General features: G+C 40.1%; 1 protein-coding gene across 2 annotated transcripts in view; it reads left to right on the top strand.

Moving 5' to 3' along the window:
- col24a1 (collagen type XXIV alpha 1 chain) overlaps window positions 1-16,391 on the top strand; it is a 62,755-nt gene that overhangs the window by 32,451 nt on the left and 13,913 nt on the right. For both annotated transcript variants that reach the window (XR_002275175.1, XM_020602920.1), the window contains exons 15-28: window positions 2,003-2,056; window positions 2,304-2,348; window positions 2,687-2,740; window positions 3,218-3,271; window positions 3,797-3,850; window positions 5,639-5,692; window positions 5,771-5,824; window positions 6,686-6,730; window positions 6,938-6,991; window positions 7,970-8,014; window positions 12,204-12,257; window positions 13,411-13,464; window positions 14,771-14,824; window positions 15,377-15,430. Coding sequence is in view for 1 of the 2 variants with exons in the window: in XM_020602920.1 (XP_020458576.1) it covers window positions 2,003-2,056; window positions 2,304-2,348; window positions 2,687-2,740; window positions 3,218-3,271; window positions 3,797-3,850; window positions 5,639-5,692; window positions 5,771-5,824; window positions 6,686-6,730; window positions 6,938-6,991; window positions 7,970-8,014; window positions 12,204-12,257; window positions 13,411-13,464; window positions 14,771-14,824; window positions 15,377-15,430 (729 nt within the window). In the remaining variant the exon portion in view is untranslated. The remainder of the gene's footprint in view (window positions 1-2,002; window positions 2,057-2,303; window positions 2,349-2,686; window positions 2,741-3,217; window positions 3,272-3,796; window positions 3,851-5,638; window positions 5,693-5,770; window positions 5,825-6,685; window positions 6,731-6,937; window positions 6,992-7,969; window positions 8,015-12,203; window positions 12,258-13,410; window positions 13,465-14,770; window positions 14,825-15,376; window positions 15,431-16,391) is intronic.

A 16,391-nucleotide genomic window follows, 5' to 3' on the forward strand; every position in this document is an offset into this window, starting at 1 on the left:
TTTGGATGGTTTCTCACCACATGGTAGTCAGGCCACATCTTGACAGTGGTTTGAGCAAAGGCTCTGGGTGAGATGTTGATGTACCACATCACCTCACCCAGGCTAGTGGACACCAGAGCTTTTGGGGAAAGTTCTTTTTCTCATTTTATCCCCTCCTTTCAGTGTGTCATTTTTCATGTGTTGTATGTTGAAAGCTTCTTTTGATGGAGCACATGGGATTACTATCCTTCCTGCTGCAGTGGAGCCGCAGCATCAAACACTGGCCTTACAGGGTCCAGATGGACTCCTAGGGTGCATCTCCGTAGACAATTAATTGTAACCACATTTCCCCCACTTGTCTTTTCCTTGCGTCTTAGTCCAACCCATGTAAGATGCGAGGAAAAAATCTGAGGAGTGAGGAACAAGGAAACATATGAGTTGTCCTTTCCTCCAGTCCTTTATCTGAAATGTCCAATCACCAACTGATTTCGGGAAAAGTGGCATGTTAGTCCACAGCTTCCACAAAGGATGCACTCTTGTTTCCTCCCTCATAGCTCCTCCAGGCAGCCTCCTTAATCCTCTTTCTTTAGAGCAGGAATATGAGCTTTGGGAAGTTCTTCAAGGTGGCGCATCGGAATGACTTCTGGGTCCAGCAAAGACTGAGGAACGATCAAACAACAGGATTTGGATGTACCGCTAGTTTAAACTATATATCCTTGATGACTTAACATTAAGCCATGTTCTGTCACTCACTTACACTACTCACATTGGACAGACTGACAAATTAAGTGCTTTTCCCCCCTGCCCAAAAAAAGTATGTTCATAGTACCATTTTCACTTTCCGGTGTTTACTTTTTTGCTTAGAGTTAGCTTAGAAGTTCAAGATTTCTAATTATCTGTGAAAGACGCTGTCTTTACTCCTCCCTGTCTTGGAGCAAATTCTGGCAGAAATGTCTCATCACCCCTACTCTGTTTTACTTTAAGCTGCCCTGCTGCTTCAAAGAGAACAAAAATTATGTGAGCCAAGTGCCTGATTTCTTACATAAAAAGGAGTGAAAATGAACTAGAATTATCACCTCACACTTGTATGCCTTCGCCAGTCAAATTCACGGGCATGGGACAGAAGTGAGGTCACTCATCTTTGACTACCAAAATCTAATCAGTTCATCTTTGAGTCCAAGTGGACACTTGAGCCAAAATTGAAGGAAATCCCTCAAGGCGTTCTTGACTTATCGCATTCACAAAAATGGGACAAGCGCCAGGTCACAGTGACCTTGACCTTTGGCCTTTCACCACCAAACTCTAATCAGTCCATTACTAAGTCAAAGTGGACACTTTAACCAGTTTTGAAGAAATCCCCTCAAGGTGTTCCTGTGATATCATGTTCACAAGAATTGCCTGTACGGACGGACAATGTGAAAACCTAATGCCTCTGCCTGTGGCTTTCGGGGGCACAATGGCATAAAAATCAGTCTTTGTCTAATGTAGATACAAAAGGCTGTGTTTAGGTAAATGTGTTTGTGAATGTGTGTGTGAATTGCAGATGCTGTGCATGTGCTTGAACATACTTAGACACACTCCTATTGTTGTCACCGCAATATCATCTCTGCTAGCATGTTTATAGCCGTCACAGTAAAAAGCACTCAGTCAGTGGTCATCCTAACTGGCTGCCTGCTTGTAAAGGGCATTTTAGGTCCAGCCACACTATTCACACCTCGTCTCTGTCAATTAGAGTTGATGGTGTGGGCTTGCGGTGATGAGCAAAGCCAGCCCGGACCCAAACAACACAACTGGAGAAACTGTAAGCATTCCTTAGTCCTGTTGTAAGGTTGTGACAACAAGGAATGCTGTGTAGGAATCAGCATGTCAGAATAACATCATTGCCCGGAAGATGCTGGAAACTTTTAGTGTGAAGAATGCCATTCACTGTCGGACAGCAACCCTGTGCCACTAAGTGTGTGGGGGGTTCTGTGTGTTCTGTTTTGTTACACGACTTCTATTGTGATATTTCTCTCTCTGGCAGGGGGAGCCAGGGCCTGAAGGACTGCGAGGACTGCCTGGTGTGGTGGGACCGCAGGTAGAACACACACAAGCTACTGCAGATGTTTAAAATTCTAGGATAATTTGTTATCTGTGAAGACAGGTATACTATGAGAAATATGTTTTGAAACATTTGCCATGATGTCAACTTGTATCTGTCATCAGGCTCCAGCTCTTTGGCTTTAGTTCATTTTTAGATCCCTGCTTCAAAAAGAATTTCATCATTGGAGTCACTGATTCCTTACACAATTTTCCCTCTTCTCCTTTTCCTCTTTCTGTACCAGGGCATAGCAGGACAAGCAGGCCTGCCTGGATTGAAAGGTGATAAGGTGATCTAAATATTTATATTATTGCAGTGTATCCTTGTGTCACTAGTTTAAGTCACATTATTGGACATATTATAAGAAATCCTGTTGGCATTTTGAGAACACAGTCACCAATATGATAGAGTGTGTAACTGGCTCTTTATGAGAAATACTGATATTAATTCATAATGCAGCAGCAGCTTACAACAGTTTACAAGTGTTAATGCATAATGTACATGAATATATAGTATACACTGTATGTAGAGGCCCTTTGTCTGTCTATGTTTTATCTATGGTCGTGCTGTGATCAGCATGGCAGGGTAGTGTTTTGTTATATCTCTTTATGATACTGTGAAATTTAGGGTGACGTGGGACAAAGGGGTGAACCAGGAGAGATGGGGTACCAAGGCGATAAGGTAAGTCTTCTCCCGTACAAGGAATATACAAGTGGATACCATGTGAGTACAATGGTTGTGGGACTGTTACATTCAGCAGTTTATAAAACGAGCGTCTTAGATTTTATTTCCACATCATTCTGTCATTTTTCACATTCCACCACAGTGTTTGTTTTTGGACATATGTTACTTGATAATACTTTTACAACCAATGCATATTTTTGTTTTTCCTGGTTGCTTAAACATGCAGAAGTGATCTTTGTTGGATAATAGCAGAATATAGAAAGGAATATTTGTCTTTGCAAACAAACATTTCTATGCAATCAGAAATACATTGTGTGTGTTTTGAATAAATGCAGATGTTCACTCATTAATCACCTGAAGTCACCACATAATGCTTATTCCATGTGAATATGGGTGTTATTTTGAAACGGACCACAGCAAACACACACAGAGGGAACATACGAGCAGTTTGAGTGTCATGTCGGTATCTTTCAGGGTGCTGCTGGCGTGCCCGGTCCTCCGGGGCCAAGAGGGAAACCAGGACCACTGGTATGTGCTTGTGTGAGTGTGTATGTGCCTGTGCAGTAAACAGAGCACCATAGTGAGATCTGTGTTAATGAGATTTGTGTTAGCTTGTAAATTGAAGTGAATGAGGTCACATTTACAACACACTGTATTAGCTTTATTGCGCAGCTGCTGGGTAGTGGCCTCCAGTGAGCGAAGAAAGAAGTGGGATAAACGTCTCAAACAACTATTTGACTGCTTATCAGTAGAAACAAGAAAAAAGATGAAAACTCCCCTGAATGCATTATTTACAAGTGCAGAAGCAGTCCTCTTCCACAGCACATAGTTTCTATGTAGCTGTAGTTACCACAGCTCTCCACTGTCTAAACGTGATCAGTTCATTATTTTTTCAGTAAACTACTTTCATTTGCACCTTGTGAATAGAATATTCACCAGGAAAAAAAAAAGAAGAGAAAAGTGTGACAAGAAAAATAAAATTGTTAAAATGGTAAAGCATATTTTTTAAAATTTCCTTTTTTTGTCTCCATGTGTTACTTGTATTTTAAACAGGGTAAAATTGGTGATGTGGGGCCACAAGGACCACCTGGGCCTCCAGGGCCAGAGGTAGAACATGTATATGTGATAAGTTTTCATATTCGACATTTTATTTGCCACCAAGTTTTCTCAGAACAGAGGAACAGAAAATGTCATTGAAAAATCCATGAGAAGTGAGTCTAAATCTGTGCACGTGATCATATCACCTCAACAAAGTAACTGATGTTCTGTGTTTAAAAGCTTAAAGCACATAACTTTTGGATTACAAGACTGGGTAGTTCACTGTTTACCTAAAGCAAGCAATTTATGTGTAACAACATAAATTGACATTACTGCAAATCGACAGTACACACAGTACAGCACTTACACTTAACCTTAATAAGATGGACTTACCTGAAGTTCAGCTTTTAACTGTCCAGGACAAGTTCCATTCTTTGCTTTTAGGCTAGTAAACCATTTTACACAGTTTAAAATGTTGTAAGTAGACAGCAGCAAGAAAGGAACTTTCTGTTTTAAATCTTCAGCTTCTGTGTTGGGTTTTTGCAGTGTTTTGGTACAGTAGTAGTAAGAAAGGATCTATAGTGAGGTCGCTCAAACACAAACACAGCTATAAAAAGATTATCATCTGGCTGTATCTTTACTCTCCTATTAGAGGACCTAGTGATGGGTCATGGAGTTCTCACTTGTTGCTGTCAGGAAAGCCAAACATTTAGCACATCCTGGGACTTCAGCCTTGGTCTCTGACACTAATTCCACTAAACCAAAGGCAATTTTAATCATCGGTTACTGGCCAAACCAAAACTCTGAGTCTGCTTCACTACAGAGCCAGAAAACAGAGATCCAGTCACTCCCTAGGCAGCCTCCTGACCATCTTTGGTTAGAGAACACTTTTCAAGCTCTGCACTCTTCAGCTGTGTGCACATCTCCTGATCTCCCTCTCCAGTCCAGCCCACCTGATCCTGTGAAGAAGAAGGGCAGATATCTAACAGTCACTCATGAGTGCCCACAACTGGGTACACCATTGTTCCAGAAGATTTCGGTGCGACAAATGCTGTCCTGTTGTGCTTCTGGTGGCATCTCTCTAATAAGTGACACTGAGATAGCCAAATCCAAACCTTCTGCTTCCAAGGGACATGTGTCAAAGATGTACACAACCCCAGATGCTATTTTAATATGACTAGCTCCAGCATGTCTGCTGTTGTTATGCAAACTGGGACAAATCACAAGGACTTAATTCACCTTACTGACATTTTCAAGCCCACTGCCCTCTCCTTGCTTTGGGGACATGAAGTTCAATTGCCTATGCAAGATGCATATCTTGCTCAAGAACTACTGCAGGAACAATAGAATTTTTCATGTAGGCAATTTTATGACTTGCATAAACCGGGCTGATCTGTTTTAATATGACACGCTCCACCATGGTCACGCTGAAATCATGGCCCTTCATGGCCATAGGTCACATACGTCGGCAGGCTTTTTTTTTAAATGACTGTGCCATGGCAGGTGTGCCTGAAGGTACCATCAGCTTCTATCAGCTCAATAGAAATTCATTATTATCTTTACATACGTTTTCTATAACCCTCTCTGTAGACTCCAGAAAGCCCCCAACTCTGTGTCTGTCAGATACAGATTGATGCAAGATGCTGGAGGAGCTGCTGTAATACATCAAAATGTACCCTAAATAGTCCTAAATTTATACTTGCCTGTAAATTTTACCCTCGTATGATATACGCAGAAGTTCAATCGGCTAATTTAATGCATGAGATCAAACTTAACTAATTTGTCTTGTGACTCATGACAGGTGAAATAATACTACAGTAGCATATAATGATGTTTGTCTGCTCCTGTTATTACAAGGGATTTCCTGGTGACATCGGAATACCAGGGCCCAATGGTTCACCTGGACCAAAGGTACAACAGCATCTCTGTCCTTCTGTTCATCCATCCATCCATCATTAAGTTGAATTCATGCATATGGCTGTATTTCAGGGTTTGCAGGGTGACCGAGGGCCCCAAGGCCCACCAGGGCCAAAAGGAATACAGGTGAGACACCCAGCTTAATCCTACATGTCTGCTTTGTTCTTGATTGACAAATGCAGAAAAGTGGAAACTATGGCTCATCAAGAATCACATCTCACATAAAGTCATAGCTTAGAACCTAGTAGGAGTTTTTTTTTTTCCTGCTATGTTTCTTGGGGCATGTTCCACTGGATGAGGTCATGATTCACGACTGGGTGCTTATGAAAACAAGGCTGAAAAATTTCCAGCCCTGGAAAAAAGAACCGAAGCCTTTGGAGGGTGTGCAGCACATACTTGTCTATTGTGTTTAATGTTACAGCATTGACCTGGCAACCACTCACAAAGGTGCAGAGTTTACCAGTGTATTTTGCTATGGAATCACAACACCTTAGTCAGATAAGAGTACAGAGGCAAAGCAGTTACTGGAAAAGTTTGATACCTGCTGCCTTATTGTTAACAGAGAAAAATTATACAGTATATAAAAACATGAACCATTCAGTCAACATATATCATACTGTTGGGAAACCAGGATGAAACACTGGGAGTTCTGACAGGCACATTCGTAGCTCATTCATGCCCTCGGGAGTGTAGTCAACTGAATGCTCCTCCAGAGAAGGCGCTCTGTCCTAAAACTCACTAGATTTGTTGCTAGTCCCTTTTTTGAAAAAGGTTGCAAAGGGGCCTTAAAAATCACAAAATTTTGCAACAATCTCACTAAGTTGGATAAACTGAGTACTGCTCTTTCAGCCCTGCTGATATTTAATCAAATATAATAGCACTGCATGTGTGTTTGGTATACCAGCTGTTTACTTGTTTGTTGGACTGCTGGAGAGTGTGTTTGTGTGTGTGTATGTTTGGATGTGATGGTCTGTACTGTTTTTGCAGGGTGATGAAGGACCACTTGGCCCACCTGGCAGCGCTGGCCCTACTGTAAGAACTTCTAGGGTCACATACTGCGTATACACAAACACACACAGACACGAGAACACACATACTGAACCATTTGTAGGTGGTTTGAATGATAAATACACTTAGTTGTTTTATCAGAAGATGCTCGGGTAAAATGTGAAAACCACATTGTGAGCTTTGCTATCTTTTATTAATTACTTGTGTGTTTGTCTCTGCCTTTCTTTGTAGGGGAGACCTGGGAGGAAAGGCTATATTGGTGAACCTGGACCCGAGGGTTTAGTGGTCAGTCTGCATTAGAGAACTCATGATTGCATTAGTCCTATATATTTATGGCACTTTCAATTTTAGATTTGTAAATAACTGTCAAGCCCTCTTAAAACATTATAGCATGAATTTTACCTACTATTGTCAATAGGAACTCAGCTGTGAACTAACAACATGTCCATGTCCTATGAGGAAAAAAATTATTAATGTTTCCACTAACATGTTTCCACTATTATAGTTTACTCACATTCAGTGTTTTTTTTAAATAATATTATGCATAGTGAACCATAAAATCTTTATTATTCCAAGATAAGGGCTGACAATATCATGACACTTCTATTTGCAAATTATCTTGACTAAATTTTTATTACGCACCAGAGCCAGTTCATGTCCAGTTTTTAATGCTTTAATGTCTTATAATAGAAAAATGTAAGTTCACACTTGCCTGATGATTCTTGTCTGTATCAGTTGCCTTGAAAAATTACTGACTAAAGTGAGAAACTGAGGAAAAATAAGTTAAAAGAATGACAGTGTGATAATCTGCTATACCTCCTTTTTTGGGAGTGTATTCTCAGTTTAGAAGATTTAAGATTTGTTGCAACTGGCTTTTGCACCCACCAAAGGTGCTGTGATGGTGGTATCATGTGTTTCAAAATGTTATTATCCTCAGTCATGATCTAGCAATTACCTCTGACTGCCAGTGTCCCCATGTTTGTGACTCGATTACTGTAAGTCTAGACTTACTGAGCTGTAAGCATGCTCTTAATTAGGAGGGAAAATTCCAGGGTTATACATTCTGTCATACATTCTGGCCAAACACAATGAGAAGCTGCACAAAATTATTTACTGTTTCATAATGTGAGTGAGTGTGTGTGGGCCTTTTCAAATGTGTGATATACTGAGAGTCCTGTATCAGTAGCAGGGCTGGATGGTGACAAAGATCCCTTTAAATACAAGAAATTAACAAGCACACTGGTTGGTATTTTCTCCTTACAGGGAGAGAAAGGAGACATTGGAAATATTGGAAAAATCGGACCACAAGTAAGTCACTTTCACACTTGTAATGGCATTAATCATTAGCCATCCTGCTGGGCACTAATAGTTTTTCATTAAATTGGCAAAAAGGGTCAAATTGGCATCTGTGCTTTAGCTGTTTTAATAGTTTGCTTAAAGATTAATGCGCACAGTCCAATATGATAATGCCTCCACAGTGTAAATGAAATCCTCCTGTACGACAACTGTGGAGGATGTTTTCTGACCCACTTTTCATAGTAAGAATTTGGATGATCTTCCACTACCAAATTGTGTTTTCATCATAAAATTGGCAGAACACCACAGCAGTACCAACGGAACTCAAACTAGAGATCCTCTGTGGAAGTGACCTCATATGTCTTGCATATTTTCTCACGTAGCAATGCCTGCCAGAGCCTGTTTGAGGTCCGTTATTGCTCAAGATTCATAATGATGTTGCATGTTGTTAAAGTGCAAAAGTGTAGAGTCCCCATCCTCAAAAATGTTGTTCTTGTTGTTATACACCACAAATACATAGTACATAGTTTGTCACAGGCTAACAGGCTGTTTTCACAGTCCTCTGCTGAAGGGGGCAGATGCCAGCTTGCTTCCCTAAAATCTAAGGTAGAAATACACAAGCAAACAAAAGTTCTGATGCCACAAACCTGAAAACCAGTCATGGGTCACCATGAAAATATCTGCAGATTGTAGAGGTGCAATCCTCTGGTCTCAGAGTAGTCAGAGCTAACTTCTCAGTGAGCAGGAGTGGGATAGAAAGTTTTATCTAGTGACATCAAATATTCTGGAGTGCACGGTTTGTGGATGTAAACCAGTTCTGGGGGATTCGATATTTAACATTCATTTAAATGAGATGTGTCATTGTTAGGGTATGCTGCTAAAACCCAGTGTCCTGGTTTACTTTTTAGATCAACTGAGAAAATAAAAAGATACGGACATACAGTACTATCAAACTTGTAGTGAGGCTGTAAATACATTTGCATTCATGCCAGTGTGAAAACACTTAGCGGTATTAACTTTATACAACCACTTTGGCTGTGCTAGCCACCACAGCTTGTAGCAGACCCGTGATCAGAGTCAGAGTCTGAAAGGGTCTTAACGTGTCCAGCTGAATCTCTCCAACATGCGCTCTTGCCAGTGAATCCTGATACACAGTGATTTTACCGTCTGCACTTGGGAAGGAAGCAGCGGTGCTGACAGTACACAATGGCATGGCCCATTTGCATATATTTGAATATTCATGAATCTTGAACTTCACAATGAAGGACAAAGACCAGATGTGTTTTCAGGCCTTTTCAGAGGTTTATCAACATAATTTTGTTGAAAAACCTTTGTTAGACTATATATTTTTCATAGTAGAATGTTGTTATGTGTCTTAAAATGTCTCTGGAGGGGATCTTTAAGTAGAAAATGTTAATCAAAAAGATGTTGGTCTTTGTTCATTAAGTGGCTCTGCAAGTGTCTCACAACTTTTGTTACAGTTTTTCTGAATTGCTAAAACACGTTTCTTGAAACCACCACTCATTTTCTCAAAACCTTAAACACAAATCCAAATACTCAAACTAAATTCACAAAACCTCTGACTCGTCTGGCAAAATCAAGCAATTGCTTCAAAACCATGTCACCAGCACTCAAAACCAAACAATGTTTTCAGATCATACACAAATGAGTCAATCATATACACACTGCAGCTCAGTCATTAGACACTAGATCAAAAAAAGGAGAACACAGCATCCAGGACATGTAGTTACAACAAAAAGTTTATTGTATAGTGAATTTACCAAAAACCATGTTACGATCAAAAAAGAAGAAGAAGGAAAAAAAACACATCAGAAAGATTATTCAGCCCCAGGATCATGTCTTTGAGCTGGGCCTGGCCAGAGGACTTCATCTATGTCACAGGCAATGTTGCCCTCTGGCCAGGGAAAGGGCAAAAAATCCTCTGGTGTGGCAGATCCAGCCTTGACAAGACTGCACGTCTATCTCACCACAGGCCAGTTCCATTGCCTGTAAGAGATTTTACCTGGTATATGGGTTTCGGTCATAGACTTTCCACCGCCATGAAGAGAAAAACTCTTCTGTTGGGTTGAGGAAAGTGCTGTATGGTGGAAGGTCTTACTCTTCCTCATCCTTTTTGTCCAACACCTCATATTCCTCTACCTCTCATATTGTTATCCATAGTTGATGGATGTACCTGTGCCATCTGTGCACTTTGAACTGGCTTATGATTTGTACCTTCTCATCACATAATTAGAAACAAGTGTGAACAATTTTGAATCGTTGTGTGTAAACGATGACAACTGTGTTTTAGTTGTGTTTAAGTTCTGCTGTCCTCTGTTTAGTGTTTTGCAACACAGGTTCATCACAGTGTGAATTGTGTTTTAACGAGTGAGAATGTGTTTAGAGTTTAGCAAAAAGAGTGCATGAGATTTGTTAACAGAGTCTAAATGCCTGAACTTGTTTAAGGTTTTGCAGAAAGAGTGATTTATTTGACAAATTGGTTTAGGCTATTGAGAATTTGGTTCAGATAATGGGGTTTATTGTTTTAGCAATTGTGAAAAACTGTAAGATTGTTTCTAAGTGTTTGTGTGTTTTGTTCTGTTTTGTTTCAGTTAATGCTTTTATCCAACACAAATACTCCATAGAAGTGCTTGGACATTTCCCCTTTGTAAAATCCTCATATGCACACAGCCTCTCTAAACATCCGAAGTATGCTCATCCTTCCCTGATGCCTCTTAATGTTAATATTTTCATTCTGTGCTTAGTGAAAGCAACCAAGCAGGCAATTGCTGCAGTGCAGAGGGATTAAACAGTTACTGAGTAGCCTTTGAAGCCATGTGGCTATGCAAAGAAAAAACTGTACAATGCACGGAGCTTCCAATGAATGTCATTATGTCACTTTCCAAATAAGTTAGATGTGTTCACTGAGTGCTCCTATTTCACCATGAAACTTCTCATAAATGGTTTCATGTTATGTTTTACCAAAGATTTTATGGTGTTGTGCATTTTAGCCAATCTAAACCGGCTGCTGAGATTTATTTTTAAGTCACCCTTCGGTCAACAACTAATAAAACATGCATCAGTCCTCGGGTAGCAGCAGCAGCACTTTGAAGTATAGTCCACATCAACCTCTGTGCTTTGATTTTCATGATTCAGTCTGTACTCATATATGTGAATGAGAAAGAGCCACATGTAAAGGAGAAGCTTACTCCTAACTGTATGTGACTTGGGCTGTGTTTCTTTCTTACTTGTTAGGTTAAAGGTTATATCATTACTTTTGTAACCCAGGCTATGTCTGAGAAACCAGATCACCTTCAAAACAGTACTGTAAAAGCTCCAGTGCCAAGGCCCTGCCACACGGAAACCCCTTTAAAACTATTACATTCTGTTAAATGATACAGCGTACCACACTGCCTCACTTCATGTTCCAATTAAGGGATTTGAGGTCAGTTAAGAGCTCCGTTCCCATGCCTGCAGGCCTCAGACCTCTCATAGACACTCTAATCCATTGCTCAGCTGCTTTACTTGCGTCCAACAGGATAATGCCATTTCGGTGATGATACACAAGAAACACTTTGAGGCATTTAGCCTTTTAGCTGAGTTAGGGAATAGCAACAGGAGCATGGTATTTACCTTAGTGGGCTTATTCTTGTTTTTGTTACCAACAGTTTCTTTTTATCTGTCATTCTCTTTTGCTTTCTCTCTTTCTATTGATTCACAGAAGGATGCACAAAAGAATAAAAATAGGAAAAGAATGAAAGTGAATAAGAATATATACTACAGTATATTACTGTATTTAGTTTTACTGTTGGTCTGGATCACCAGAACGTCTAGTGGAGAGGCTGGCACGGCTCCAGACCACAGCACCTGACAATTGATCTGGAAATGGTTACTCTCATATTTATATCAGCTAGCATTTTCCCCACAAGGACTCCTTTACTAAGTAGGAGAGATCTTTTGGGGATGCTCTGCATTGAGTGACTGTGTGCTGTGAAATTAACTTACTCCTAATAATTTCCAGTCATTGTTAAACGATAGGTTATAGCCAATATAAACCCAGCCTGGCTACCCCATCCAAAGTTTTCTGGATCTGCCCCTGAGTCCAGTTAACGCAGTAGGTCAGGTCCTCATACTTACATACAGACAAACCTCCTCCTGATTTGTTGTCTCCTCCTTTCTTCTCTTTTCCTCTCCTTTCCAGGGTCCGGTAGGCCTGCCTGGGATAGCTGGGGTGATAGGCGTTCCAGGTGAAAAGGTAAAGCATGTGTTTCTTTATCATTATGCTGTCAGTCAGTGTTTGCTAGTTGCTTGTCAATTGCAGAGCCCTTTAAGTGTTAAGCAGCCATGGCTTGAGGCCCCAGAGGGTCCAGAACACATGCGTAGGTAAACATTCAGTACTCTCACCATAACAGTAAAAGCCATAACACCATTACAGCCTCTCACCCATCTGCCCCTGTGTTGAAGCAAATCCAGGAGGAATTCTCAAGTTAGTAGTGACCAAACCTCTTTCAGCATCACTGTATATCAGAAACCTCAAAGTATGCTTGTTCCTGATGGGTGCCATCAGACATGTGTTGTGCTGAGATACACTGTTGATCAGTCAAATGCAGGCATCTAAAAATATTCATAAAGCACTCTGGAGAGGCTTTCTTAATGTCCTCAGCTTAAAAGAACATATTTTCAGTAACTCTGCAGCCTTCATGCTCAAGTGAATTTAAAGTGCAGGTGGTGATTATTGACAAACTTCCCAAAACACCCCCTTTTTAACCATCTATTTCCATTGTTCCTTTCCTCTGTCTTAACCTTCCTTCCTATCAATAACGTGTCCTTGCAATGAGAAGCTGTCTGCTCGTCAGACTCTTGCTCATCCTCCACCTCATCTTAGGCAAAATCCTCCTCTTCACTCAGTCCGGCAGCACTAGCTGTACCCTGACAGTCCACAAATTCCTTTCATATTATATATATATGTTTAATTCAATAGTACCCCCTAATTTATACTTGTTTTCAACATAGAGCCTTAAGTCAATTCTTCTCTTTGTTTGATAGAAGCACAACAAAAACTGAAAGGGTACTTGTACAGTCATGAAAGTTATAGCTCAAGGAGGATTAAAGCATCACTGACACAAGTGTTAGAGTAGAGACCTACTGTAGGCAGCTTTACTGCTCACCCCACGTTACCATTGCTTTTAATATTGGTCAGTATCCCACAAAGTGAGTTTCCAAGTACCTGCTTGTTTTAATAAACTCCTGAACTTTTCTAAACTAGCTGTCACTGTAATCCTTTGCATTTAAGAAGGTGAACTCCAGTTTCGTAGCTCTTTATCACAAAAAGTAAATGCAAATCTGTGTAGAGGTTTTCTGTGTTGATCTGCTCTCTCTCTCTTTCTCTGTCTTACTGTATTCCCCAGGGTGACCGAGGACCAGCAGGTCCAACTGGTCCAGCTGGGGAGAAGGGGCCAAGGGTAAGTATAATCACTCAGGATATACTGCAGAATGCTGCTTCTTGTCAGAGTGTTGGTAAACCCCAGAGCCACAGGCTTTTCAAGAAATCAGTGAGACTACAACAGCCTACCACAGCTTGAACACATTGTTCAATAAACTAATGTCTAACAATGATGAATATAAAAGTGAACCACTAAGCAATGTTGGCTCTAAAATTTGGCAGACATTTCTTAGCTGCAAGGTCCAATTCATGGAAATGAAAGAAGACTCTCTGGAGGCCTAAAAGGTTCCAGACTCCCCAATGCTGTAACTTTCGTGGAGACCAATCTTTGCAACTTTCCACTGTATCAGATAGTTTCTTTTTTCCACAGTTACTGTACGTTGAAGATAGAGCCACTGAAAAAAACCTTTATTCAGTGCCTCTCTCAGATCTGGTGTGGTTGACCAGATCTAGAGAGTCAACTCAGCTGGTATCATGTCTAAATCGTCACAACTAACAGGTTACGGCTGTGTGACAAAAGGCCAGCAAGTAGCCACAGGGCGTGAAATCCCAGTTTCTGTTTGTTAAACAATGTTGGAACCTTTTTGTAATATATGGCCATGATTGTTGTTCACTAAATGTGATGTCTCTTTGCAGTCAATTCTCTATTGCTAGGATGGGATCACTTGCACCCTAATGTGTGTTTTTAAAATGTGTTTGTATGACCGTTATTCTGACAGTATTGAGCACTAAACAGAAAAGGCTTGCTGCTGAGAAGATGACTAATTTTGAGACTTGCTGGCTGAATAGTTAGATGGTTGAATCACCGCTAATGTGTGTGTGTTTGGCTGAGAGAGATAGATCTGTGACTTATGTAAGGAGTTAGAGTGATTTGTGTGAACCAGTTTTATTTTGTATAATTTGTTTAAATGAGCAATGAGTGTCAGTTCAGTGGCAACACAGATAATGATCATCTCATGAAAGTCTGTTTTTGCTTGAAGCAGACTGACAGGGATTACCGTTACTATGTTACAGTAATATTTCTGATAAATCTCAGGCACTTTTCTCTTTGCTGACTATATTTGTTATTAGGGTATTGTTCCTTAATAAATTAATATAGAAAGAAAACCGGTATTGGTCAGTGCAATGATGAAAAACACAGTCTCTTTTTTTTCTTGGTGTTCTTAGCCTATGTGAAACACAGTTCTACAGATGTAAACACTAGTTATTGTGCAGAGTTGTTGCTGCAGTGTTGCTCGATACTAGTCATTGTTAAAACCCTGACACATAGATACAGCAGTCTGTCATGTCTACCTTTCTATACTTTTTTTCTGTTTTTGTATAAGGGCTATCCAGGAGTGCCAGGAAGTCCCGGGGACATCGGCATGCAAGGTACACCAGTAAGTGTCATACCCTTGTACCCAGAGATTACTTGCAATGGGAAGCCTGCAAATAAATCTATATTTATTGTATGTATTGAGAAGAAGTGTCTTTACTTTTCATTTTCTTGTGTACATTTATTTCTTTAGCTTCTTTTTCTGTGGTTTTGTTGTTTTGAACTGAGTCATATCAGTATTTAATGGAATGAGAAACTTGGATGCATCGTCTAACACGGTGTCTTGGCGTGATATTATAAACACTGCTAGATTAACTCAGAAACATCCTACACAGATTTTGAGAAATGTACTTATCTATTTATAAACAGTATATCTTCCTTGGCTGATTGTACAGTTAGCTATTAAAAGAAGGGTAGAGAGGTTTATCCCTATTTAGTTTGTGCAAATAGTCCCTGTGTTTTATCATTGGTCTGACTGCATCATTCCAAAGAAACACTATGAAAGGTTTTCTGACAAACGCCTCCCTTTTCTCCAACTATGTTTTCCCAATCTTTTCTCTCTCTCTCTCTTCCATCTTGTGTCTACCCTGTTTGCTGATTCCATTTTTTCTTGCAGGGTCCACAAGGGCAAAGGGGTAGTCCAGGCATTGCTGGGCCAAAGGGCAGGAGGGTAAGAGGGGTTCTTATCTCTAGGACATTAATTGCATGAGTACTTCAATACAATAGAGACCATGAAACCCTCTTATCAGACTTTGGTTGTCTGTTTCACATCACAGCTCCATGCTCACAAACTAGTGGTTAAAGGAATTAAATGATGTGTATTTGTCCTTCTGCTTGGCCCGGGCCTCTTTGTCGGTGCTTTTACAACTCTTTTATAAGCCCTATGAGTTTCATGTTGGAAGCCATTATGGTAATTTCAAATGGATATGGTGTGGTGATACTGTTGAAACATCATGTGGCTCTGAGGAGAATGGCACCTTCAGGCTTCTTGGAGATTTGTAGAATTCTACTCTACTGTAACAGTAGCAGCAACTGAGGTCCATCGTGTTGATTATACAGTGTCACAGATCAGAGCAAACAAAGGACAAATGAGAACATATTTCATCTGAGTTTCTCAACTTCATCTTCAAATGCTAGAGTTAGAATGCATAAAGGCTATATCACAGCATGAGTTGTGCCTTAGGAAGCAAAATTAAACATTTTTTACTTATGCACACCTCAAATTATGTAATATAACTAAAATGGACCCTGGACAAACTTGACGGGTCTGCAAATCACAATAATCCGATTATGTTTAGTTAAATCTGGATTCACTTATCTGTACTGTTTTGTGCTTGTTCACAAAGAGTTAGGAATCATTAGACAATTGTTAGAGCTAATTATGTATGTAAACAACTGAAAAAAGTGAGTTTATTGGGTTTTAGTTTGAATGTAATTAACAGGTGAAAATAAGTTTAATGTTTGTTTGTTGATTGTTTGCCTGCCTGGTAGTCAGACCAGCATGTCCTACAGCAGAGAGCTACGGTAACCTTGCACCAGTAGGTCTCTCTAAGGACCGCTCATCAGTGGTAATGACTTTATCACAACCTATGACCAGAAACTCAATTTTTTAACCACTTTAAGTTAAATAT

This window comes from Monopterus albus, unplaced genomic scaffold, assembly GCF_001952655.1.
Source record: "Monopterus albus unplaced genomic scaffold, M_albus_1.0 scaffold58.1, whole genome shotgun sequence".
Classification (NCBI taxonomy): domain Eukaryota; kingdom Metazoa; phylum Chordata; class Actinopteri; order Synbranchiformes; family Synbranchidae; genus Monopterus; species Monopterus albus.